Genomic DNA, 25583 nt, shown 5'->3' with positions numbered 1-25583 from the left:
GTGTGATCACAGGATGCAGATTCTACAAGCCTGTGCAAGATACCCGGGCAGCTCTCATGATGCCTACATCCTCAGACACTCCCAGGTGCCGGGGCTCTTCAGTGCTCCAGCCCGGCTGGATGGATGGCTGCTGGGTGACAAGGGCTATCCTCTGCGAAGGTGGCTCATGACACCTCTCCACCATCCAAGAACAGAGGCTGAGCAGCGGTACAATAGGAGCCATGCCTCCACAAGGGCTGTAGTGGAGAGAACCATCGGTCTTCTCAAGATGCACTTCCGATGCCTGGACCGCTCAGGGGGCGCACTCCAGTACCCCCCAGATCATGTCTTGGTGATAGTGGTTGCATGCTGCGCTCTCCACAATCTTGCGCTGGAAAGGGGGGATGCAGCGGATGATGAAGATGTCGACGCAATGGCTGCGGCTGCACACAATGAGTCCAGCAGTGAGTCCGAGGATGAGCAGGCACAGGGGAATGCTGAGGGAGTAGGTGCTGACCCAGGGATACTCCAGGGAGGCAGGAACACCCGAGAGGCTTTAATCCAATTAACCTTCAGCTAGCACACCACAGATGGACCACCAGGACAAGCCTGGGCTGTAGTCTCGATACTTGACACCTAAGTGCAAAATCTGCCAGGTTAGGAACATTTGCTAAGGGCCTTGTTAATAAAGCTGAATGTCCAACAAAGCACTCATTACAGCTTTGGAAACCATACACGTACAGAAGAAAAGAGGCACCCTCAGCCATGGTGACATATTTGAATTTAATATGTCAAGCAAACCAACTTATTCCAAAAAAAAGACAATAGTGTTACAAAACAAAAGAAATCATAAGGACCTCGTCTCAGGCCAACACAAAAGCACCAGTGAAAAACTCATGGTATGCCTAAGGTGCTTTTGTTTTTGTTTCTGGGTGCTACGTCTTGGTGCTGCCCCATCGCTCGGAGTGGCACCTAAGCCAGCCTGCTGACTCTGCTGTCCTATTTGGCCTCGATGACCTTGGCAGTCGTCCTCTGGCCCGTGGAGCCTGTGCTGACCCCGCCTGGGAGGGAGCTGCCAGTTCCACAGCTGGCATCTCCCCAGTCGTCGCAGCCTCACCGGATGGTACGGTCACTGGGAGAGGGGCAAAGGAGCTGCCACCCTCATCTGGAGCGCCCTGAGGGGAGCCCGCAGATACGACAGGCAGCTGCAGCACTGACGTGAGGTCGCTTCGGACCTCCCTGCTCACCGTGGATGGACGAGCACCGAGCTGGGAAAGTTGATGCCCAAACTATCTCCCACACTGGCACTGACCAGCTAAGGTCAATGCTGATGTGAGGACTTGCTGGTCAGAGTGCATCCCCAGGAAGCCCTGATGGGTCTCCTGGAGTAGCCTCTCCATGAGAGTCGCCATGAAGGATACTTGGCGCTCGGACATGTGGCTCATTGCTTCGGTGATCGTCCGCATAGACTCCTCCAACACGGAGACCAAGCCAAGCATAGCCTCATGTATCACCCCCAGATGCTCCCGCACACCCGGCCGCATTTCCAGCACCTGCTGCCTCGAGGACGACTCCAGAGGCCCATCATCAGGCACCGACTGAGCATGTGCCTGGTCCCTTGCAGTCCCCCGACTGCTGGCGCCATGGGCACTCTCTGTCCCTGCCAGCTCCTCCAGCGACTGTGAAGTTCCCTCACCGCTGTGCCCCGGGACACTAGCCGATGTTCGAATTCCCGCCGAGGTGCTAGTATCTGCGCTGGTGCCTGCCTCGCAGAAATGATGTGACTCTGGTGAGACTTCAGGCTCCTCAGGTGTGAGAGGGGGCCTCTGCTGCACCTCCTACCGGCCCTGCTCCGATGATGCTGAAAGGAAGAACAAGGACAGTGGGTCAGTTAATGTGGAGACAACGTCAAAGTGCATCCCTGTCCACCGGATCATTATGCGCTCATCCTTCCATGGTCAAGGCATGTTGCAAAATTAAATCACTTAACATTCAACAGAGCTATGGATGTTGGGAGAACAACGCTGACCTCACTGTTGGGCATAAATACCTGGCGTGGCACCCCAGCCTCACCGACACCAGTGGACCTTGGCGCATGGCGCCTCTCCAGATCCAGGGCCTCCTGCTCGAAGCAGCTAAGAATGGCGGTCTGCGCCTGGCCGCCGCCAGTCCTCACACGCTCTGCCGCGTCATGAGCATTCTCCTGAAAATGAGAGACGAGCATTGATTAGTGCAAATTGCACATGGACTCTCTTCACGCACGGCCCACCCCAACCAGAGTGGCACATATCAGGGCTCCAGTGCCTCCTCAACCCGCTGCTGGTGAACACTCACACAAAGATGCTAGGTCTGCTCCACAACCCCCCACCCCCCACCCCTCCTCTTGGACACATGCTGCCTACATCACATTAGGCACCACACGGCATATCCTTCCATAGCAAGGAGGCACAAGCATATGGAGCGCAGAGCGCAGCAGATGGTTCGTTGCCACATCACCTTGAAGCTCCCCTCCCAGCATGTCATCACCCTGACTTGGGCATGTCCTGGATTTCAAACACAGCGCCTAGGTGCAGTTCCTCCAGGGTGCCCCCAATCCAGTCATGTGGGTCTCAGTGTAACACATGCTGTGGGGGCAAAACACATCTCTTCACCACCTTCTCAGGCTTCCTCAGCTTGGGCAATATCTACTGGCCCTCCCAACAAATGACAAATGCCGTCAATGATTCAATGCAGTCACTACACTCAGACATGGGGGGTGGGGGGAGTGGGGGAGGGGGGGGTGGGGAGTTGTGGGGCAGCAGGGGGGGTATTCCAACCTGCTGGATTAAATGCCAATGCCAACATGGTTCTCACCCTGCCAGAGCGCAACAAGTCATTGAAGCACTTGCGACACTGGATCCAGGTGCGCCGCACCACGTTGCGGGAGCTCACCACCTCCGCTACCTCCTCCCAGGCAGGTTTCGTCATCTGGGGGGGCCTCCTCCTCCCATCCTGGGGAACCAACACCTCCCACCGTGCTGCCACTTCCTCGAGGAGGGCAGAAAGGCAGTTATCCGAGAAACGAGGGGCGCACTGGCTCCCTGGCCTACCGTCTGGCCTGGCCTGTCCCGCTGGTTACCCTCCAGCCTGGCCTGCTCCGTTAGCCTACTCTCCGGACTGGCCTGCTCACCAGAAGCCCTCTGGTGACCTCTTCCACTTGCCATTGTGAGCAGCCTTGCAAAGGCTGATAGCGCTTCAGATAAACAGGCCGCCGGGTCGCCATTGGACCCAGCGGACAGTGCACTCCCGCCGCTGCCCACCCACTCCCGCTCTTCTCGGGAGTCGCACATTACGCTGGGCGGGCCTTAATTGGCGGCACAGACTTGATCACAGGCAGCGATCGGGTCCGCGTCGGCCTGCACCTGCTCCCGCTCCACCCCTCCCACCAACCAGAAAATTCAGCCTAATAAGTGTCTAATATTATAATATCCATTTATAAATCAAAACACAAATGCTAACGAGGAGGAAGAAAGAAGCTAGAATCCTTGCACCTCTGCCCTACTAATCAAAATGACATGCAGTCATTCACTCTGGGGCAGGGGGCGGGGAGGAGGGTGGAGAGGGGTGGTCACAATCGCTAATTATACAAGGCCAAAACTAAGCTAATTGTTAGGAGCTGGTTTTTTTTTCCAGAGAATTGTGTACCTGTGGAATAGGCTGTAGACTCATCTGGTGAATTCATCTAGTAAGTTTCTTCGAGTGAGAGCTGGACTTGTTTCTGGCTGGGGAGGAGGTCACCTCACCAAGATTATATCAGGGCCAGAGCGATTTCCTGGACTAGTTTTGATCACCTCAGGGGGTTAAAAAGGAATTTTCCAGATATTTTTCCCCCTAATTTGCCTCAATTTTCATCTCTTTGTTTCTCTCCCAGGAGATCAAATGTTTCGTGTGTGATGGGGAGAGTATATACTGTGATGAACACCGGATCATCATTGTATGGAGCAGGTTGGATAGAGCAAGAGGGTGCCTGTTATTGTTTCTAACTATGGGGTCAATACTGCAGACCACGGGCAGTGCAGCCTGTGCCAGTGTTGTTCAAATGTTCTAATCCTTTGTACACAAATGAGATGGGCTGAAATGATAACACAAAGTTAGCTGATTTGAATATTTCTGACACGATGAAGACACGTTGAAAACATGGGATTGCTCAACACGGAACCGGGAGAGCTTATGGGCTGCAGGCTGCCTGGTGGTTTACAGGAGGTTTGATGGATAAGGAGGGGTGATAGTGAAGTTCAAAGGGAGATGAGGAGAGGAGAAGAAAGGAAGAGGTAAAAGGGTTTGATCGAATTGAGAAGGAGGGGGTGGGCAGGCGAGGCAGGTGGGGAAATGTATTTTGTTTTGGAGGAGCCTTCCCTTGAGTGCCAATAAGATCAGGCAGCCAAAGCACATCCAAGTTGCACTATTTGCATAATGGAAAATATTTGAATAATTACACAGCACTAATGAATCTTGTAGACAATTGGTGCAGCAACTTTCATACCATTGTACAGTGAAGAGTTTATGGCATTTCAGTTTCCTACATCATAATAGTGACCACACTTCAAAAGTATTTAATTGGCTGTGAAACACTTGAGGATATCCAGGGGCAGTGAAAGGTAAGTCAATGCAAGTCATCCTTTTGTTAAGAGTAAAGCTTTCCACTACTGCTCAAGAAGGAAGACTATCCTCATGCATTTTTACTAAAATACTTGAATTCAAAATGTTTTGCAGCTTTTCTGTACCATGTTAGACATAGTTTACCTCCAATTAATCCATTCCTACCTCCAACGAGTTCTTAAAATCTTCTCCCATATTGAAATCTAATTTTGGCAAAGGCTTGTTGAATCCCTCTTTGTCTCTTAGCCAGTATGTTGCTTGATTTCCCTTTCCCTTATGAAAAATAAAAGTGGGTCATATTCTCAATGTTACATATTGGAATATTAATTTCTCTTATTTATGAAGTAAAATACATTTTTTTATAATAAGAGTTGGATGTGTGAAATAGTATGGGTGGATTCTTTTCCTTAAAAAAATCTTTTCCTTGAATGCATAACATCCACATTTTAAATTGAAGGAAAACAGGGCTATTCTTCTTCTTTGTGTCCGATGGATACTCAGATTCCAGACATTGGGAAGAGAAAAGGAGTAGAGACCTGGTTCATTAGGTTTCCATTCCCATTCTGGTATTTCCTGGTGATCCTAGTTTGGATTGCAATAAGTGCAGTAGAGGGCGGGAAAAACGACGTTTTACCTACTGGCTGCAATGGCGGCTTCTCACACCGTATAGTCCCAATCCCGCCATATTGATTATGCATTCCCGGGAAACATGCTGTTTCCATGGAGGGGGGGGGCTCTCATTCCCCCGCCACACCATCACCTCGCCGCTTCATAATGCTGGGCTCCATATTTAAAGTGCAGCCACATGCACACCTCTCAGTGCTTCCAGCCCATGCTGCACAGAAGACATGGCCCTAAAAGACAAAAAGACTGCAGCCCCCGGGTTTAGTGATCAGTCCCTCGAGCACCTTTTGGACGCAGTGGAGGCCTGCCATAATGTTCCCTACCCTCGCCTTAGCCGCAGAATGGGCAGCAACATCATCAATCTGGCCTGGGAGGCAGTGGCAGCGGTGGTCAGCGCCAACGCCCCGCAAAAGATGATTAATGATCTCCTCTGTTCCGCCAGGGTAAGTCACTCTTCTCATCACTCTCAACTCACACACTCACAAACCCATCACACACAGGGACCTTACTGCCAGTTCAAGGGACATCACCATTCACTTCTCATACTCACCTTCATTGTCCTCATCCCATCCATGGGACCACTCACCACCCACACATGCCAGGCATACTTATCATGTGGCCTGGCAGGCATCCTGCTTACACTCTCTCCATTTCTATTCATGCAGGACAAGTTGGCACACAACAAGAAAGAGAGGTTGCAGACTGGTGGAGGAATGTCTGAAATCAAGGCCCTCACAGAATTTGAAAACCATTGGAGAGCCATCTGCTGAAAGGGTCCTGTACTGAAGGCAGACAAAGGGTCAGGAGCTTTTAAAGTTTCATGGTTACGTCTCCATGATATGACCCTGATCACAGAGCGCAAGCTAGCTGCCCTTGGCCAGACAGGAGTCAGACATTCTCAGAGACTATGTGAAGATTTATGGAGTGTCGTCACAGGATGTCGTCATCATCCTTCTGAAATTAGGGCCTCCACTGCATCTCCATGACTGGAGCATTATCACAGAGGATCTTGACCGTTCCTGTGCTGATGGTGAGGCTGGCGGTGCTCTGCCAAGTCAGGATCCAGCAGTGCAACATCCATCAGACAACCATGCTGTGAGTGATGTGTCCTGTTTCACAGGCCACTGCCATGCACTAATTATCTCAGCTTGCTTTCATGGACACATTTGGGAAAAATCCGACAGAGTACATGACCCAGGGTCTCCAAACAAGCCCCGAAGAAACCTCTGAAGAGGAGTCTGAAGGCACCCTCCTTGAAGACCCGTCACAGTGCTCACCCACACCCTCTACCAGTGCAGAGACACACACCTCGGTGGGACCTAGCTTTAGAGTAGCCTTGGGATCACAATCTGGTGAGCACATCGCACTGTCTGATCCACAGCAGATGGTGGCTGGGGCCTCCCAGGTCCCCAGCACTCCGAGGACTGCTGGAGGCCAGAAATTTGCTGAGTCCAAGTCGGATGACGAGCCTCTGGACTCAGTCATGTCACAGTTGCTGGAGCTGCAAAGGCAAGCTCAGGAACATCAGGAAGGGATATTCACTGCACTCCTCAGATTGCAAGGCACAATGGAGGACTCCGTCTGCCTTCATGCTGAGGTGATAGCGCCGGCATTGCAATGCACCGAGGTCAACACTGGTAGGATGGCAGCCGCCATGTAGACCTTGGTCCAGGGTGTCACTCCTGCACTGCTGCGCAGGTTGAACTCCATCGCTGACCTCCAACAGTGTGTACGTGAGAGCGGTTCTGGGTAGCCCAATATCACTCCAGCTTCCCCTTCTCCTCAAGGAATCAGCCAGGGGCTCTTGGGCACCCATAGGGAGGAGGATCAGCAGGTGCCCACCCCAGGGCCATCCAGACAAGTGACTCCAGGAATGCCCGGCCCATCCGAATCCCCTCTTCCTGTGACCCCAGCAGCTCCAGCTCCACAGGCCAAGGAGGGTGCCAGTGCCGCACAGCAGGACCCCAGAAGCAGGCTGGGGCCCTCCAGGTATTGGCCCTCCAGAGGACGCCCACCAAGGGCATCACAGACAGGGCATCACAGTCAACAAGCTGCCTCCACCTCCGCTGTGGATGTCCGGGGATCACCAAGACATAGCAGCAGGGTTAGGAAAGTTGGATACGCCTGGACACTGGTGTTAATCATTTGTACATAATGTTCACTATTGTCAATAAACTCTCAACAATGTCATCCTGCCTATGGCTCCTTGTTCTGATGAGCAGTGTTCTTGTCACTCAGATGTGAAGCCTTTCTGCACAAGATGAAGGTAGGTGTGTCAGTCCAGAGCCTCTTCCCTGTGCTTTCTGCAGCCTTCAGACCAAAGTGATGGTCCAGCCTCACACTCCCTTGACACATTAGTGATGCCTGCACATTGATGGTGCTTGTCATCGCTGCCAGAATGTCGTGGGCAGGAGTCACAGAGTTCCGCCATTCTCTGTGTGCTCTCAGCACCTTTAAGGTGGGGCTGGCCTCTATCTCTTCAGCATCTGTGACCAGTGATACTGTGCTCCTGAAGGGGTCAGGTGCTGAAGGCAGACAAAGGATCTGATGCTTTTAAAGTTTCATGGCTGTGTCTCCATGATATGACCCTGATCACAGAGCACAAGCTAGCTGCCCTTGGCCAGTCAGGAGTCAGACATTCTCAGAGGCTATGTGAAGATCTAAGGAGTGTCTTCACTAAATGTCATCATCATCCTCCTGAAATTGAGCAATTATTAGGGCCTCCATTGCATCTCCATGACAGGAGCATTATCACAGAGGGTATATGCGCTGCCATAAGCCAGAATGGAGTAAATCATTCACAGATGCAATGTGAGGATCTATGGTGTCTCCTCACTGCATGTCATCATCATCCTCCACAAATCTAGCAGCTATGAGGGCCTCCTGAGCATGCCTGCCTCGTCTGGCCAGTGTGAGGGCCCATCGCTGTCATCGTTGCCTTTGAGGACCTCCTCATCTTGATCCCTATTGACCTCTCCCTCCAGCTCCTCCATCTCCTCTTCAGCCAGCTCCCCTCCCCATTGCAGCGCAAGGTTGTAAAGGGTGCAGTAGGCGACAATGTGTGACACCCTCTGTGGACTATATTGCAGGGCTCCACCAGACCAGTCCAGACACCAGAACCTCATTTTCAGCATCCCAATGGTTTGCTCCACTAAGGTGCAAGTTGGGGCATGAGCCTCGTCATAGTGTTGCTCTGCTGCAGTCTGAGGCCGCCGCACAGGTGTCATCAACCACATCCTCCGCGGGTATCCTTGTCCTCAAGGAGCCAAGCCTGCAGCCTCTGTGGACCCTGAAAGATGTGACCAACTGAGGATGTAGGAGTCGTGGACACTCCCTGGAAACCATGTGCACACCTGCAGGACGTGTTTGTGGTGGTCACACACCAGCTGCACATTCAGAAAATGGAATCCCCTGTGGTTGACATAGTTGACCACTTGTTGTGATGGAGATCTGAGCACTATGTGAATGCAGTCAATCGCACCCTGCACCTGTGGGAAACCCTAGAACTGGGCAAATCCAATTGCTGTTGCATCCTGGCTTTCCTGGTCCTGAGCAAAATGCACAAAGTTGTGTGCCCTCGTGAAGATTGCATCCGTGACCTCATGGATGCATTTGTGGGTGGAGGCTTGTGATATCCCACAGAGGTCACCTGTGGAGCCCTGAAAGGAGCCGCTGGTGTAGAAATTCAGCTCCATGGTCACTTTCACAGCTACGGGCAGTGGATCCCTTCCATCTCCCTGTGGCACCAAATCCTGCAGCAGGTGGCAGATGTGACCGACCAGTTCCCTAGATATACACAGTCTTCAGCGACACTGATTCTCAGTCATCTGCAGGAATGAAAGGTGGCGTCTGTAGACCTTGGGATAGCTAGGTGTCCACAAGCAATGGCTCGCTGTGGCTCTTTGGTGGCATGTCTGGGAGCCCCAGCAGCCGCTTCTTCCTGAGAATGCTGCTCCTCCCTCTGTGCAGCCAGTGCTTCAATCACTCTCTCCTCCATCATCTTCACTCTCTGTAAGCCATGAGGCATACAACTAGGTCACCAGCCTCCATGCTCCTGATGGACTCCTCCTGCAGGATGAAAGAGAGAAACACGTGGGTTAGCTTAGGTGTTCTAAGAACCTCTCTTGGTTAAGTCTGAAGGCCCCTTAACACATCCCAGGGAGTGCTGACCACCACTTGGATGGCCAGAGTTAAATGCGCTGCATGGCTGCCCGAAACCCCACCCACCTCTGCCCCACTCCACCTGACCGAATGGAAGCATTGGTCAAAATATCCCAGAACTCACTTGATTCCGGGAGGGTCCCTTCGGATTGGAAAACTGCTAATATAACGCCCCGGTCATGAAGGGAGGGAGACAAAAAGCAGGAAATTATTGGTTGTTGGGAAAATGCTAGAGTACATTATTAAGGAACGGCAGGACATTTAGAAAAGCTTAACGCAATCAAACAGAGTCAACAATTTCCCCTTGTGAAAGGGAAATCATATTTGACAAATTTACTAGAGTTCTTTGAGGATAGAACAAGCAGAGTTGACAAAGGGGAACCAGTAGATGTAGTGTATTTGGATTTCCAGAAGGCATTTGATAAGGTGCCACATAAAAGATATTGCACAAGCTAGGAGCGTATAGTATTGGGGGTAATGTATTAGCATGGATTGAGGATTGGTTAACACACAGAAGATAGAGAGTCAGGATTAATGGGTCTTTTTCAGATTGGAAAGACATAACTAGTGGAGTGCCACAAGGATCAGCCCTAGGGCCTCAATTATTTACTATCTTTATTAATGATTTGGAAGAGGGGGCAGAGTGTAGTGTATCCAAATTTGCTGACTATACAAAAATAGGCGGGAGGGCTTGTTGTGTTAAGGACATAAGGAATCTGTAAGGGGATATAGATAAGTTGAGTGAGTGGGAAAAAACTTGGCTGATGGAATTTAATGTAGGAAAGTGTGAGGTCATGCACTTTGATAGGAAGAATCAAAAGGCAGACTTTTATTTAAATGGAGAGAGACTCCAAAAAGTTGCAATACGGAGGGTTCTGGGTTTTCTTGTGCATGAAACACAAAAAGTTAGCGTGCAGATGCAGCAAGTAATTAAGAAGGCAAATGGAATTTTGGCCTGTATTTCTAGGGGGTTGGAGCTTAAAAATAGGGAAGTCTTGTTACAACTGTACAGGGTGTTGGTGAGGCAGCACCTGGAGTACTGTGTACAGTTTTGGTCCCCATATTTAAGAAAGGATATACTGGCATTGGAGGCAGTTCAAAAGAGATTCACTAGGCTGATTCCTGGTATGAAGGGGTTGACTTATCAAGAATGGCTAAACAGATTAGGCCTTTATTCATTAGAGTTTAGAAGAATGAGGGGTGATCTTATTGAAAAGTACAAGATTCTGAGGGGGCTTGACAGGGTAGATGTTGAGAAGATGTTTCCATCAGTAGGCAAATCTTGAACTAGGGGACATAGTTACAGAATAAGGGGACACTCATGTAAAACTGAGATGCAAAGGAATTTCTTCTCTCGGAGGGTAGTGAGTGTCTGGAATTCTCTACCCCAGAGAGTTGTGGAGGCTAGATCACTGAAAGTATTTAAAGAGGATGTAGATAAATTTTTGAAATATCAGGGAGTTGAGGGCTATGAGGAGCTGACACGAAAGATGATTTGAGGCCTGGGGCGGATCAGCCATGATCTTATTGAATGGTGGGGTAGGCTTGATGGGCCGAATGGCCTACTCCTGCTCCTATTTCTTATGTTCTTATGATTGGCGGCAGCTTTGCCCATTGGACTGCATGCTGTGCTCGCAGCTTAGGTGCAGGCATTCTCCGAACCCACACTGCAAGGCTAAACTGTTAGCTTAAACCAAGGGGGCGACTGGTCCAAACCGGGACGATGACATTGCAAGGGGCTGTGATCACCTCCGGCAGTGACTGCTCCATGGCCAGCTTTAGCAAGGAGACTGTACAACTTGCCCAGTCATCCAACTGTCCTGCAGTCCACTAAAATGCTCATTAGTTTGCAGTCCGTATCGAGGGGTGAAAAGCTCTGGAGCACTTGGTGACACTTTGATGCCTCTGCATTGTTTGAGGGGGCAGATAAGATAGAGGCCCAACTCTAACCATGTCAATGTGGCTGCACCTAAACTGTCTCAGCTGCGGAGGAATTGTCACTTTATACAAGGTTTTCCTAATGTGTGACCGCTTCCTTCCCTCCAATCCGCACGTGCTTGTGCACTAACTTCAACCGCAGGGCAGCCCTTGCCCCACCCCCACCCCAAGTCACCTCAACTGCAGGGCAGCCCTTGTCCCCACCCCCAAGCCGCCTCTACCTTGAAGTCCAACAGATGACCTTTGCAAGTGCTGCGCAACGTTACTGTGCACTCACCTCCGAGATCCCCTCAAAGTGCATGCCTTATACATGCTGTTGTGAAACACTTTGGCGTGATAGGCAGACGATCCAGCGTGGGGCAATGATTTTGGCAGCCTGGCCTTATAATGGTAGGCGGGTATTTTACAATGAGGGTCCTGACATTGGATGGCAGGAAAAGCGGCCCACTATCGATGGGCTGAGAGGACGATCACAAACTGGTTTCACGATGTTGTGAAACTGATTTTGGGCCTTCTTGCCATATTGTCCGCTCAAACACGCCCAACACGCTAGCGGTCACAGAAAATTCTGCTCATTGTGTATTAACATGAGGTGGGAGGAAGCCTACCTTATTTTACAATACACTGAGCCGTTAGACACCCAAAGATAAGGCAGCCCCCAAAAGCAAATAGTGGGGCCTGAATCAGGAATTTTCTTAGAGTATTGCTGAAAAAAGACATTTTGTTGAAGCTTTTCATCTTGCACTCATCAGGATAAGAATATCAATGTCAGGGGAAACAACAACTTTATACTGTATGAGAAGAGAGTACCGATTTGTTGGTAAGTGGACTCTAATTGGAAGAGGCTTTGTGATGGAGAATGCACCAGTTAGTGGTGACTGAGAGTTAACTGTCAAGCATTGTTTGAAATTTATACCAGATAGCCTGGTATAAGTGGTTAAGGCATTGCCCTAAGGAATGAGTCAGCAAATGGCTGTCACTTATTTTGTTTAGCTGAAACAGGCACAACGTGTGTACATGTTCTTTTTGTTTGCAAAGAACAGGGCCCTGTGTATTAATATATATAGCTTCCAGTACATGCAAATGTACCACACTACGAGCCCGACTGACAATCTTAAATTGGTTGTCAGCATAATTTTTAGCACACTGAAGATTATTTAGCAGACGTTGTCCAATCACAGAATCTTCTTAGACTGGAAGATCAGTGAGGTCAGCTGAACTTGTGAATGGCTTAAAGAAAGAGGTAGGCTGCAGGTAAGGTTACTTTTATATCTCATCATGTACTTCAAGGAGGTCTCTCAAATCCGACTGCCAGGAATGCAGGCAAGTCTCTGTTTCTGCCTCTCATTCTCAGTGCAAGACCCGAACGTGCTAATAGTCTGGGCCAGGAAATTTGACACAATATGCTTCAGATATCTGCCACCAGCTGGGGAGTGGCAGAGAAAAAGTTGTTCTCATATATTTGGAGGACATTTTGAAATGATTACATGATTACTTAAGGTGTAATGAAGTTGTAATGAAGTTGAGTGCAATTGTGCAGGTTTCATGGTAGGGAACCAACATAAAATCTAAACAGATCTACTTGTACACTAAGTTGACAAAAGGCAATGGTGCAACTTAAATTCTACCAACAGCAATATAGAAACTAAAATGTAGATACTGTCCATGAATTTTGTTTCGGGAATGAAGGGAAAATCAGAGAGAGAGAATTGATCTAGGCTCAAGTTGGATTACTTCTGTCTGTATTAAAGGTTACAGAAGTCATCAATTTATTTTAAACAGTTCAGCACTGGATGGGAGTTGCAGCTCAGCTGCACAGCTGTTTCTGTGATAGATTTCACACTACATTGACACAGAAAATACTGTATGACCATAGTTTGAAGCCACCACTGTTGGCAAATAGTGGCAGACTGTTCTGAGGGGGTAGTTGCACACGGCGGGATCTTCATGTTGGCTGCAATATAACTACAAATCACGCAATGCCAGCTTTCAAAAAAAAAATACTTTCACAGTTGAAAATGATTTTGAGGACTACTGTAGGTTTTTAAATATTAACAAATGATCAAAAGGCCTCATGCAATTTTACTAACATTAAAATGTTACCAACATTGACAGTGGTGCTCCATAAATGCATTTAATAAAGCTGAAGTGCAGAGCCAAATGGAAATGGCAGCATAATTCACCTGCTGATTTGTTAAATGCAAACTGTCAAGTATATTACTTAAAGGAATGATGTTTATACTGTTTCTAATGGAAAAATAAACAGATTAAAAAGATTACAATTTGATTTCCTACCTTCACTTTAATTGTCCCTCTTTCCACTAGATCGTATCCTCCCAATGCCCTCAGTGCTTCAGTGGTGCTCTGTGATATGTGTATTTTCAAGGCTAAATATCAAAAGAAGGTCAACTAACATAAGAACATAAGAAATAGGAGCAGGAGTAGGCCCTTAAGCCTGCTCTACCATTCAATAAAGTCATGACTGATCTTAGATCCCAGCTCCACTTTTCTGCCCGATTCCCCATATCCCTTCATTTTTTGAGTGTCCAAAAAACTGTGAATTTCAGTGTTGAATATACTCGATGGGCGGAATTTTCCATCCCCGACACCGGCGGACATTGTCGCGAGCAGGAATGGGAAAATTTGGAGAGCTGTTAAAAGTCAACAGCTCCCCAAATTTTCCCATCCCATCCCGCCACGACAGTGCCCGCCACTGGTGGGACCAGAAAATCCCACACAATGAATGGCCATCCATAGCATCTGGAATAGAAAATTCCAAAGATTCACGACCCTCTGAGTGAAGAGATAGTCTCCTCATCACTGTTTTAAAAGGCTGATCTCTCATCTTGAGACTATGGCCAGGATTTTCCGGTCCTGTTCGCAGTAGGCGTCATCACGGGCGGGAGTGGAAAGTATCGTGAGAAGTGCTGGGACGTAAAACCAGGTCGCGATTGTGCACTACAGCCGTCAACAGTGGGCCACATTTCCCACCGTGGCACGTCGGGAACTTCATTTCAACATTTCTGCATGTCATTCTAAGGACTCCTCGCCGGAACCAACCCTCCATGGATCATCTGGGCAGGTCGACCTGCAATTAGAACGACGTGTCTCACAACAGGGTATAAACCACCTGCACCTGTCGACCTGCACTTCGCTCATCACTTCAAGGTTAGCTTGCATAGCTTGCGTTGCATAGCGCTCATGGGAATCAGTGCCAAGCTTTACAGGCAGCACCACATCATTTTCAGGAGGCAAGCCTCTACCTACCAGACCAGCGGTAAGGCGGGTGTGGCTCCTCATGGGCTGCAGGGTTAGGATTGTATTGGGGAAAGCAGCAAGTGGCCTCACACAGGAGAAGAGGCTGTGGGGCTAGGGCTATACTGGGGGTTACGAGTGGGGAAGGATGCACTCAGACACATGACTGGGTGGGAGGGTGGAGTGTGCAGGGGGGGTGTTCGTGTTGTGAAGTTGAACAGTGTAAGTGGCCTCAAAATGGGGATGGGGGAGGTCCACATGAGCCGTAAACACATCCACTTCAAAATGTTTGGGGGCTAAGAAACGGACATGCAGCAGAAACATGACGGGATCGAGGAATACAGGAGTGGATGGGGACGTCTGTGAGGGAGGGAAACCTGAACATGAAGCTGCTCTGGGACAATAGGAGAGGTTTCCATACTCACACAGAGAGGGTTCAAGCTGGTCTGGCAGTGAGAGTTCTGCACCACCATCTTCCAACCTGTAGTGATGACGCAGTCCTAAATTAGAATAAGGAGAAACTCTGCTGGTGAAGACTCTGTGGGCAGATTGGAGGGAAACTCTTTCGAGTTATCAACAGTCACAGATTGCAACTCTTTCGAGTACAATCACAGTTCTTGGTTTCCAGGAGTGGGACATGAACCCACAACCCTCTGATTCAAAGGCGAGGGTGCTATGAACTGAGCCACAGCTGACACCTCAAAATTCTTTCGAGTTATCAACAGTTACAGATTGCAACTCTTTCGAGTACAATCACCGTTCTTGGTTTCCGGGAGTGGGACATGAACCCACAACCCTCTGATTCAAAGGCGAGGGTGCTATGAACTGAGCCACAGCTGGAGGGAAGCTGCATGCACTGGGGGGACTGGTACATTGGCACAGAACTGAACTGTGCATTCCCAAATGAGGAGAGAGGCACAGTTGAGGCATGTTAGGAACCTTTCAATGACAGTGCAGGGAATCAGGAAAGTGAAGCAATGATGCCCATTCATGCGAGACTAATGCCGCTAAGTGGCACTAATTGATCTCCTTGTTTTAACCCCTTGTTCACAATGTGGAAATTCCCCAGAGTAATAACGAACTCCATAGCAATTGGGTGAACGGACAAGCTCCAGAAACCTGTTAGAAAGTTGGAGCTGGACAGTTCACTGAAGAGAAGCCTCAGGCCCCCCTCAAATAATCTCATTTCCTGAATGAACATTTATCCTTATCTTATTCCCAAGAGTGTAGTATTAGAGTGCAGTAAGTGAGGCTCCCAGCTCCTGGGCTGAAAGCAGCTCATCCAAGTGCTTGGCTAAAGCAATGTAACAGCAGGCAGTCATATTGGGAGGGGGTGCGGTAGAACCTTAAGGCACACCCTGCATTGGCCATCATTTCAGGGGTGAGTACTCTCCGACATGGGAACAAAGCCCTTGACCCCACATTTACTGATGAGTCATTGACAGCATGACTAATGCTGCCACTTGTCTCTTTCTCAATGATACTGCAGAGAGGAGACCATCAGGAAGATGGAGGCTGGATTTATCGCTGCCTGCATTATCACTTACAGCCAAGAAAGGAGAAGATTGCAACGGAGGTGCCTGGATCACCAAAAGGAGGAGCAAGACCCTTAGGATCAAGGGCCAGCAGGGCCTCCTCCGGGCACAGGGGATGAGACTCACAGAGACGTCGTGCTTTGGCGGCTCGCAAAACCCAGGGTCTACAGAACTCGCATGTCTTATCTGCAGATGAGCGAGAACCAGTGTCACCAATACCTCCACATGACCAGGGATCTGGTGACCCACATTTTCCACACTCTCCAGGAATTGGCACCACAGGAACTGGGAGGGCATCCATTGCTGGTGGCTCTGAAAGTAATGGCTGCTCTGAACTTCTACACCAGTGGCTCCTTTCAGGACTCCACCGGGGATCTCTGTGGGATCTTGCAAGCATCCACGTACAAATACATTCATGAGATCACAGATGCCCTTTTTGCCAAGGCCCACAATTATGTCAACTTCAACAGAGATCAAGTTAGACATGACTCTAGAGCACTGGGCTTTGCTGAGATTTCTGGATTCCCACAAGCGCAGGGTGCCATCGACGACACTCATTTTAAAAAAATTATTCACGGGATGTGGGCTTTGCTGACTGTGCCAGCATTTATTGCCCATTCCTAGATGCCCTCGAGAAGGTGGTGGTGAGCTGCCTTCTTGAAACGCTGCAGTCCATGTGGTGTCGGTACACCCACAGTGCTGTTAGGGAGGGAGTTCCAGGATTTTGACCCAGCAACAATGAAGGAACGGTGATATATTTCCAAGTCAGGATACTGTGTGAGTTGGAGGGGAACTTCCAGGTAGTGGTGTCTGCTGCCCTTGTCCTTCTCAATGGTAGTGGTCATGGGTTTGGAAAGTGTTGTCAAAGGAGCCTTGGCGAGTTCCTGCAGTGCATCTTGTAGATGGTACACACTGCCATTAATGTGCATTGGTGGTGGAGGGAGTGAATGTTCGTGGATGGGGTGCCAATCAAGCAGGCTGGATGGTGTCAAGTTTCTTCAATGTTTTGGGAGCTGCACTCATCCAGGCAAGTGGGGAGTCAGGAGGTGGATTACTCATCACAGGATTCATAGCCTCTGACCTGCTCTTGTAGCCACAGTGTTTATATGGCTAGTCCAGTTCAGTTTCTGGTCAATGGTAACCACCAGGATGTTGATAGTGGGGGATTGAGTGATGGTAATGCCATTGAATATTAAGGGGTGATGGTTAGGCTCTCTCTTGTTGGAGATGGCCAATACCTGACACTTGTGTGGCACGAAGATTACTTGCCATTTGTCAGTTTAAGCCTGGATATTGTCCAGGTCTTGCTGCGTTTGGATATGGGCTGCTTCAGTATCTGAGGAATCAGGAATGGTGCTGAACATTGTGCAATCATCAGCAAACATCCCCACTTCTGACTATATGATGGAAGGAAGGTCATTGATGAAGCAGCTGAAGATGGTTGGGCCGAGGATACTACACTGAGGAACGCCTGCAGTGATGTCCTGGAGCTGAGATGACCAACAACCACAACCATCTTCCTTTGTGCTAGGTACGACTCCAACCAGTGGAGGACTTTTCCCTTAATTCCCATTAACTCCAGTTTCGCTAGGGTTTCTTGATGCCACACTCGGTCAAATGCGGCCTTGATGTCAAAGGCAGTCACTCTCACCTCACCACGGGAGTTCAGCTCTTTTGTCCATGTTTGAACCAAGGCTGTAGTGAGGTCAGGAGCTGAGTGGCCCTGGCAGAACCCAAACTGGGTGTCAGTGAGCAGGTTATTGCTAAGCAAGTGCTACTTGATAGCACTGTTGATGACCCCTTCCATCACTTTACTGATGCTGGAGAGTAGACTGATGGGGCGGTAATTGGCCGGGTTGGATTTGTCCTGCTTTTTGTGTACAGGACATAGCTGTGCAACTTTCCACATAGCCGGGCAGATGCCAATGTTGTAGCTGTACTGAAACAGCTTGGCTAGACACATGGCAAGTTCTGGATCACAACTCTTAAGTACAATTGCCGGAATATTGTCAGGGCCTGCAGGCTTTGCAGTATCCAGTGCCTTTAGCCATTTCTTGATATCACGTGGAGTGAATTGGATTGGCTGAAGACTGGCATTTGTGATGCTGGGGACCTCCGGAGGAGGCCGAGATGGATTGCCCACTCGGCAAATCTGTCTGAAGTTTCCAGCAAAAGCTTCAGCCTTTCCTTTTGCACTGATGTGCTGGGCTCATGTGGTTATAAAAGCTCCCTGCACAGGCACTGCAATACATAAACCGGAAAGGCTCAATGTACAGCTGGTCTGTGACCACAAGAAACTGATTATGCAGGTTTGCGCTGGACACCCATAACTCATACACCTTGAGTAGATCGTAGATCCCAGACATCTTTGAGGGACCACACAGCGTTCAGGGCTGGCTCCTCGGTGACAAAGGGTACCGGCAAAGGAAATGGCTAATGATGCCATGTGGCAGCTTCAGACTCCTGCAGAGAGAATATACAACGAGGTTCATGGCGCTAGCCAAGCATTGGTGCAGCACAACATAGGGATCCTAAAGATGCGTTGCCTGGGCAGATCTGGTGGAGCACTCCAGTACAGTCCACAGAGGGTCTCAGGGATCATCGTGGCTTGTTACACGCTGCACAACCTGCTGCTGTAAAGTGGGGAGGACTTGCCAGATGGTGAGATGGAGGAGCCTCACATCTCTTCTGATGAGGAGGACCTTGAAGGGGATGAGGGTGATGAGTTTGGGGAAGTAGACACTGCAGGGTAAGAGGCCATAGAATGGGCCAGATGAGCAGGTATGCGTGTGATGCCCTGAGAACTACCAGATTCCACCAGGAGGATAATGAATTGTATTGAGCACCCTCTTGGACTAGAGCCCTGCTTGAGCACCAGTATTGTAATTCCTCTCATTTTGCCCATACACTTCAATATGAGAGTGAATAATTACACATCAGGCTCACATTGTCCTGATCCTTTGAAGGATGTTGAACCTTTGGCAGCATGTGTCCTTGCTGAGATGAGATGCAAACTGGAGGAGGGCATCCCAGCATCAGATATTAGAAGGTGCTGCCTCTTCAAGCATCTCTCCAGCATCCCAGTCGCAAAGACACCCTACGAGAGGCAGGAGCTGTCGGTCGATCCTCGGTGGTATTGGAGCTGTGTGCCTTCAATGGGACAAGGTTCCTCAAGAAGGTCCATCTGAAGCAACGGAACTATGCACTCTGTGTGACATCGATGGTGAATCAGTTAATTCACACATGGGGCAGGGTAGCTGATGATGTTCTGCTGCTGTGAATCCATTTAGAGATGACTCAGTCGTCTGTGGTGCATTCTTCCAAACCACACTGACATCTGGCACTCTCAGTTAGGGATCCAGGGCTGCATTTATCCTCAGCTTAATATGGATGCGCACCACCTGAGCATGACGACATCAAACACTTGCCTGCCAGATATTAAAATGCCTCCTCTTTAACACAAAAATTATGCCCCCATGGCCAGCCCTGCCCCTTGCCAAGTCCAAAATGCACTCACACCATGAAGCCCTCAAGAGTGTCATTTCTAATAATGAGCACACTTCAGCTTCAGCACATCCTTACTCCTATCCCATTGTTCCCCTAAACGTTGTCTAAAGCAACCATGTTCGCCCCCAGAGCCTGCTCAAAGCCTCAATTACCCGTCAAAAATCACTGTTTGGAATTAGCATCAGTGACCTCGGCAAGTGCTGAGGTGAGGGGATGCACAGCACAGCACCCCTAGTTTGTAACGAGAGCCTTGTCCCCGTAAGACACATACCGCAGTGTGAGAGACGCTCAGGTTTGGAAGTTTGAGCGCTAGAACAATAATATGGCTCGATTCTCAAACTCTGTGAGGACCTTGATGTAGGGAACTCCACCCCCAGCCTTGGGCCTGTCCCTTTTGTTGTGCGCGGGTTTGTCCTGCATAAAGGCGGATGGGGAGAGTGTGAGCAAGGCGCATGCTGGGGCAGATGATAAGGATGCCTGACATGATTGGGTGGTGAGCAGAGCCATGGACGGCATAAGAATATGATGTCCAGAGTAGATGAGCCCAGATGGGGGCATGAGGGCGTGTGTGTGAGAGAGTGAGTGGTGATGCCCCTTAAGCTGCAGTGAGTGAGATGCTAGTGAAAGTGTGATGGGTTTGTGAGTGTGCAAGTCGAGAGTGATGAGATGGTTGACTTACCCTGGCAAAACAGATGAGGTCATTCATCTTCTCCCTGCACTGGGTGGCTGATCTCTTCTGGACCGTGTTGGCACTGACCACCACTGCCACTGCCTCCCTGGCTGGATTAGTCACCTTGCTGGGCCTCCTGAGGCCAGAGCAGGGATAGAGGACATGGCAGTGGGTCTTGACTGCATCTACTGAATTTGGAGCTGCTGTCTTCTTGAGTTTCAGGGCCATGACTTCAGTGGAGCAGTCCTGGACAGCCGACATTGAGAAGGCTGTGCATGCCTGCACTTTAAATATGGCGTCCAGAGTGAGGAAGTGGTGAGCTGTCGGCGGGGTGCCCATTAGCAGCCTAGCTTTCTGACCACGATTATTGATTGATGAGAGTATTCTTTTTGGTGAAAAGATATTTTCTCTGTCATCAAACTGAAAATTTACACTTTCAAAAAAATTAAACGAAACTGATTTCTTGCGATCGCGAAAAGTTAATTTCTTTTACATATGTGTGCCTAAAATATAATTCAAATTTTACAGCATCCCATATTTTTACTGAGCAATTCCTTTCCCAAATTCACAATATCAAAGAGGAAAGTGCAGAATCTACTGCCATTGTACAGCATGGAGTATTCAACACTTGTACACAGGATGATACTGTCCTGCCCATCCATCCAGGGAAGCTGAGCTCTACAATGTGTTATTTTATTTAGTTTAACAAAACATATTAAGGAAAAAGACTGAATACTTACGTAAACCATTGCTTTCCATCCTTGATGCTACATTGACAGTATCTCCAAACAGACAGTATCTGGGCATAGTTGTTCCAACTACACCGGCAACTACTGGACCTGAAAATTAATTTTAACAGTGAGTTAAGGGTGGAATATTCTCTTCACAACTCTGTAATCAACACCTTTCAAACCCACCCACAATATTCTGAGGTGGTTTCCTGGTTCTCATATTTGCAGTAATCCGTATCTCTGACAACAGTCAGCTCCCAAAAATCTCCTAGGGATTAAGAATCTGAATTGATCATATAATGTAGGAAACTAGAAAGTAAAACCCCCTCTGTGGAAACTTTGAAGTATTATGTTGCCTTATTCTCTATTTTATGCAGAGTGGAATAGAAAATCATCAATCACATGAAGAATAATAGGACTCCAATACATATCAGTCAAAAGTAGGATTTCTTTGTTCTTTCATTCATTCATACTTGGGGGGCAACTTTTTAGTTCTTCACTAAGATAAAAGCAAAATAATGCGGATGCTGGAAATCTGAAATAAAAGCAGAAAATGCTGGAAAAACTCAACAGGTCTGGCAGTATCTGTGGAGAGAGAAACAGAGTTAATGTTTCGAGTCCACGAGACTTCTTCAGAGCTCTGAAGAAGAGTTATATGGAATCGAAACATTAACTCTGTTTCTCTCTCCATAGAGGCTGCCAGACCTGCTGAGCTTTACCCTTCAAAAAGGGAGGGAGACAAAAAATAGTTAACTATAGGCCAGTTAGCTTAACATCTGTCACTGGGAAAATGTTAGTCTATTATAAAGGATGTAATAGCAGAGCATTTAGAATTACATAATCTAATCAAGCAGAGTCAGCATGGCTTCATGAAGGGGAAATCATGCCTGACAAATTTATTAAACTTCTTTGAGGAGGTAACAGGTAGGATAAATAAAGGGGAAATAGGAGATGTAATATATTTGGATTACCAAAAGGCATTCGATAAGGTACCGCACATAAGGCTACTTAATAAGATGAGAGCCCATGGTGTTGGGGGTAGTATATTAGCATGGATAAGGATTGGCTAACTAATAGAAGACAGAGAGTTGGGATAAGGGGAGCATTTTCAGGATGGTAACCTGTAACTAGTGGAGTGCCACAGGGATCTGTGCTGGGGCCTCAATTATTTACAATATATGTAAAGGACTTAGATGAGGGAAGTGAATGTACTATCACAAAAAAGTGGCAGATGGAATATAATGTGGGAAAATGTGAGGTTATGCACTTTGGCAGGAAGAATATTATGTAAACGGAGAAAGACTGCAGAAGGCTGCAGCACAGAGGGATTTGGGGGTCCTTGTGCATGAATCCCAAAAAGCTAACATACAAGTTCAGCAGGTAATAGGGAAGGCAAATGGAATGTTGGCCTTTATTTCAAAGGGAATGCAGTATAAAAATAGTGAAATCTTGCTAAAACTATACAAGGCACTAGGTAGACCACACCTAAGATACTGTGAACAGTTTGGACCCCTTATCTAAGGAAAGACATACTGGCATTGGAGGCAGTCCAGAGAAGGTTCATTAGGGTGATTCCGGGTATGGAGGGATTTTCTTATGAGGAGAGGTTGAGTAGGTTGGGCCTGTACTCATTGGAGTTTAAAAGAATGAGAGGCCACCTTATTGAAACATATAAGATTCTTAGGGGGCTTGACAGGTTAAATGCTGAGAGGTTGTTTCCTCTTGTGGGAGAGTCTAAGACCAGAGGGCATAATCTCAGAGTAAGGGGGCGCCCATTTAAAACAGAGATGAGGAGGAATTTCTTCTCTCAGAGGGTAGTTTATCTGTGGAATTCTTTACCGCAGAGGGCTGTAGAAACTGAGTCGTTAAGTGTTCAAGGCTGAGATAGACAGATTTTTAATCAGTAAGGGAATCAAGGGTTATGGGGAAAAGGCAGGAAAGTGGAGTTGAAGATTATCAGATCAGCCATGATCTCATTGAATGGTGGAGCAGACTTGATGCATCGAATGGCCTACTTCTGCTCCTATGTCTTATGGTCTTATGGTTTTATTTTCTGCTTTTGTTTTTGGTTCTTTAAGTAGAGTTGGACTTTTGGTTAAGCTGTGTGTTGAGATCCAAATGCTCTCCAGGCAATTGACCTCATATCTAAATCTCTTCCATAGGAAAGCTCAAACACCCCATAAACTACAGAAGGGCAGATGAAATGACATGTTATAAATTTGACTTGTATTTGTGTAAATCTCTTTAATTGGTAACACCGCCTAGCTTTGCAAATAAATTGGATCAATGGTTTTAGCATGTTGTTTCAATGGCTTGGATTTTCCATGCCCATCAGCATCGGGCGTGTTTAGTGGTGTGAGCGGACAATATGGCGTGATCGGTTTCACAACGGCGTGAAGCCAGTTCGCGATAGCCTGCTCAGCCCACCAATGGCTGGCCGCGTTCTCTGCCATCGGATGTTGGGAACTTCATTGTAATACATCAGCATATCACTATTAGGCCTGCCCGCCGGAATCGTCCCCCCACACTGGATCGTCCGCTCACGTTGGCAGGAAAACATGCCGCTGTAGAACACGTCACGTGCAGAAGTCGGGACTTACTCACCAGGGCTTTGCTCACACCACGGACATCCAAGGAGCAGAAGATGCTGGAGCCTGACACCAATGGCACACCGGAGGAACGTCCATGGTATGCTGGGTGGATTCTCTTGGACATGGCTCTGTCGCAAAGCACCTCACAGAAGTTGGAAAGTCACCGTTGATGCTCACAATGGTGGGGGTAGAGGGAGGGCTAGGATCGAGTGGGAGAGGTGAGGTTGAGAGGGGGGAATGAAGGTGTCGAGGAGGGGTGAGGTTGGGAGGGGGGAATGAAGGTATCGGTGGGGGTGATGTTGGGACGGGGAAATGAAGGTGTCAGAATGGGGTGAGATTGGGAGGGAGGGAATAAATATGTCTGGGTGAAGTTGGGAGGAGGGAGGGAGAATTGGGGAGGAGGGGGTAACAGGATAGAACAAGGCAACTGGGGAGGTAGGTGTAAGGGGGGGGTTGGAAGGTGCAAGGGAAGGAGTGCGGAGAGTGGAGGGTGTCTGTGGGGGAGGAAGGGGTGCGGAGAGGGGAGGGAGTAAGGTGGAAGAAGAAGTGAGGCTGGTGGAAGAAGTGAGGCTGGAGGAAGAAATGAGGTTGGAGGAAGAGGTAAGGCTGGAGGAAGGAGTCAGGGGGAGGGACTAAGGGTGGTGGAAGAGGTAAGGGTGGCGGAAGGAGTCAGGAAGGGGGAGGAACTAAGCGGGGGTGGGGAGTCCAGGGTTGGGTGGGAGGACTGGGGTGGAAGGGGTTCCGGGGGGAAGGGGTGTGAAGTGGGGAAGGGGTGCGGAGTGGGGAAGGGGTGCGGAGGGGGGTAGGGGTGTGGAGGGAGGAAGGGGTATGGAGGGGATGATGTGCAGGTAAACGTTCACGGGAGGGGTCAGATAGGACCACGTCTGGCTCCTGGGGAGTGAACTGAGGTTGGGCGTGGTATGCAGGAAGGGTGAGAATGACCGAGGGCAGATTGAGGCAGTAGGGTGGGAGAATGAGGTTCAGTGGTAGCAATTGAAGGGATGGTGAAGGTGGTTTGTGGGTACTTGGAAGCAGACATGGACCCTGGGGGTGGGAAGGAGGAGATCAGGGAGGTGAATGTGGATGGAGGTGGGATTTTCGGGAAGGAAGTTCATGTGCACATTCACCTGGAGGTTCCCGAAGGAAAAGGGTTGGCTGGTAGGTCACGGAGGGGAGGCCCGGGGGATGGGGGCGATGTCAACTGTGATAGGGGAGAAGAAATGGGTGACTGCAGGAGGGGAAAAGACAGGTGAGCGGACAATACAGTGAAACCAGACCGTGCTTGCTAAATTGAAAGTGAAATGAGAGTGGTGGTGGGCGAGATCGTGTGCTGCATGGGAGTGTGATCAGTGAGTGGCTGGAGATGCAAGTCAGCTCAGATGGACAACCGAAAACGAACCCCAGCAGGCAGCATTCAAAATGCTCGGGACATTGAGATGAGTGTGAAACGTGAAGGATCAGTGTGCATGGGAGAATGCTTGCATGAGGCTCCGAATGGCCCTCCCACACAATCACTTTTCCCTCCAGAATCACTTGTGGGCTGGCTGCTCCATCAGCGGTGACAGGTCTTCTGGGCTGCTCTTGGCTGCAGATGAAGATGTGGATGGAGCTGAGGGACTGGCTGGCTGAGGATGTTGGTCCCTCGGCAGAGCTCCCTGTGAACCAAAATAGAGATAATTACTGCATGGCAGCAGAGAGAGAGAGAGAGAAAGCAGGAGAGAGAGCACTCACAGTTGCATTGAGGGAGAGATGGTGTGGTGCAGGATCCTCACGTGGGTATTTGCTGCTGACCTCACAGTCACCGCAGGCACAGTCCATGTCCTTGCAAGTCAGCGCAATGGCACACTCCTCAAAGTGAGGGAGGGGTCTAATGTGGACCACTTCACCCGCGGTCTGGGACCTCTCCCTGCTGATGTGAGCCAGCTTCTCCTGCATGAAAACAGATGGAGGGAGT

General features: G+C 49.0%; 1 protein-coding gene and 1 long non-coding RNA gene across 2 annotated transcripts in view; both read right to left on the bottom strand.

The window, feature by feature from the left end:
* Positions 1–25583, bottom strand: part of LOC144694402 (uncharacterized) — a 1120079-nt gene that overhangs the window by 991377 nt on the left and 103119 nt on the right. The gene's annotated exons all lie outside the window — the stretch shown is intronic.
* The window catches only part of gucy2g (guanylate cyclase 2g), a 120790-nt gene that overhangs the window by 4221 nt on the left and 90986 nt on the right, over positions 1–25583 (bottom strand). Inside the window, exons 20-22 of the mRNA XM_078565301.1 lie at positions 21048–21146; positions 13636–13727; positions 4783–4890 (exon numbers count right to left, since the gene is read on the bottom strand). Of these exons, the coding sequence (XP_078421427.1) occupies positions 4783–4890; positions 13636–13727; positions 21048–21146 (299 nt within the window). The remainder of the gene's footprint in view (positions 1–4782; positions 4891–13635; positions 13728–21047; positions 21147–25583) is intronic.

Source organism: Cetorhinus maximus, chromosome 20 (genome assembly GCF_964194155.1).
Source record: "Cetorhinus maximus chromosome 20, sCetMax3.hap1.1, whole genome shotgun sequence".
NCBI classification, from domain to species: Eukaryota; Metazoa; Chordata; class Chondrichthyes; order Lamniformes; family Cetorhinidae; genus Cetorhinus; species Cetorhinus maximus.
This window is presented reverse-complemented; position numbering and strand designations above follow the sequence as displayed.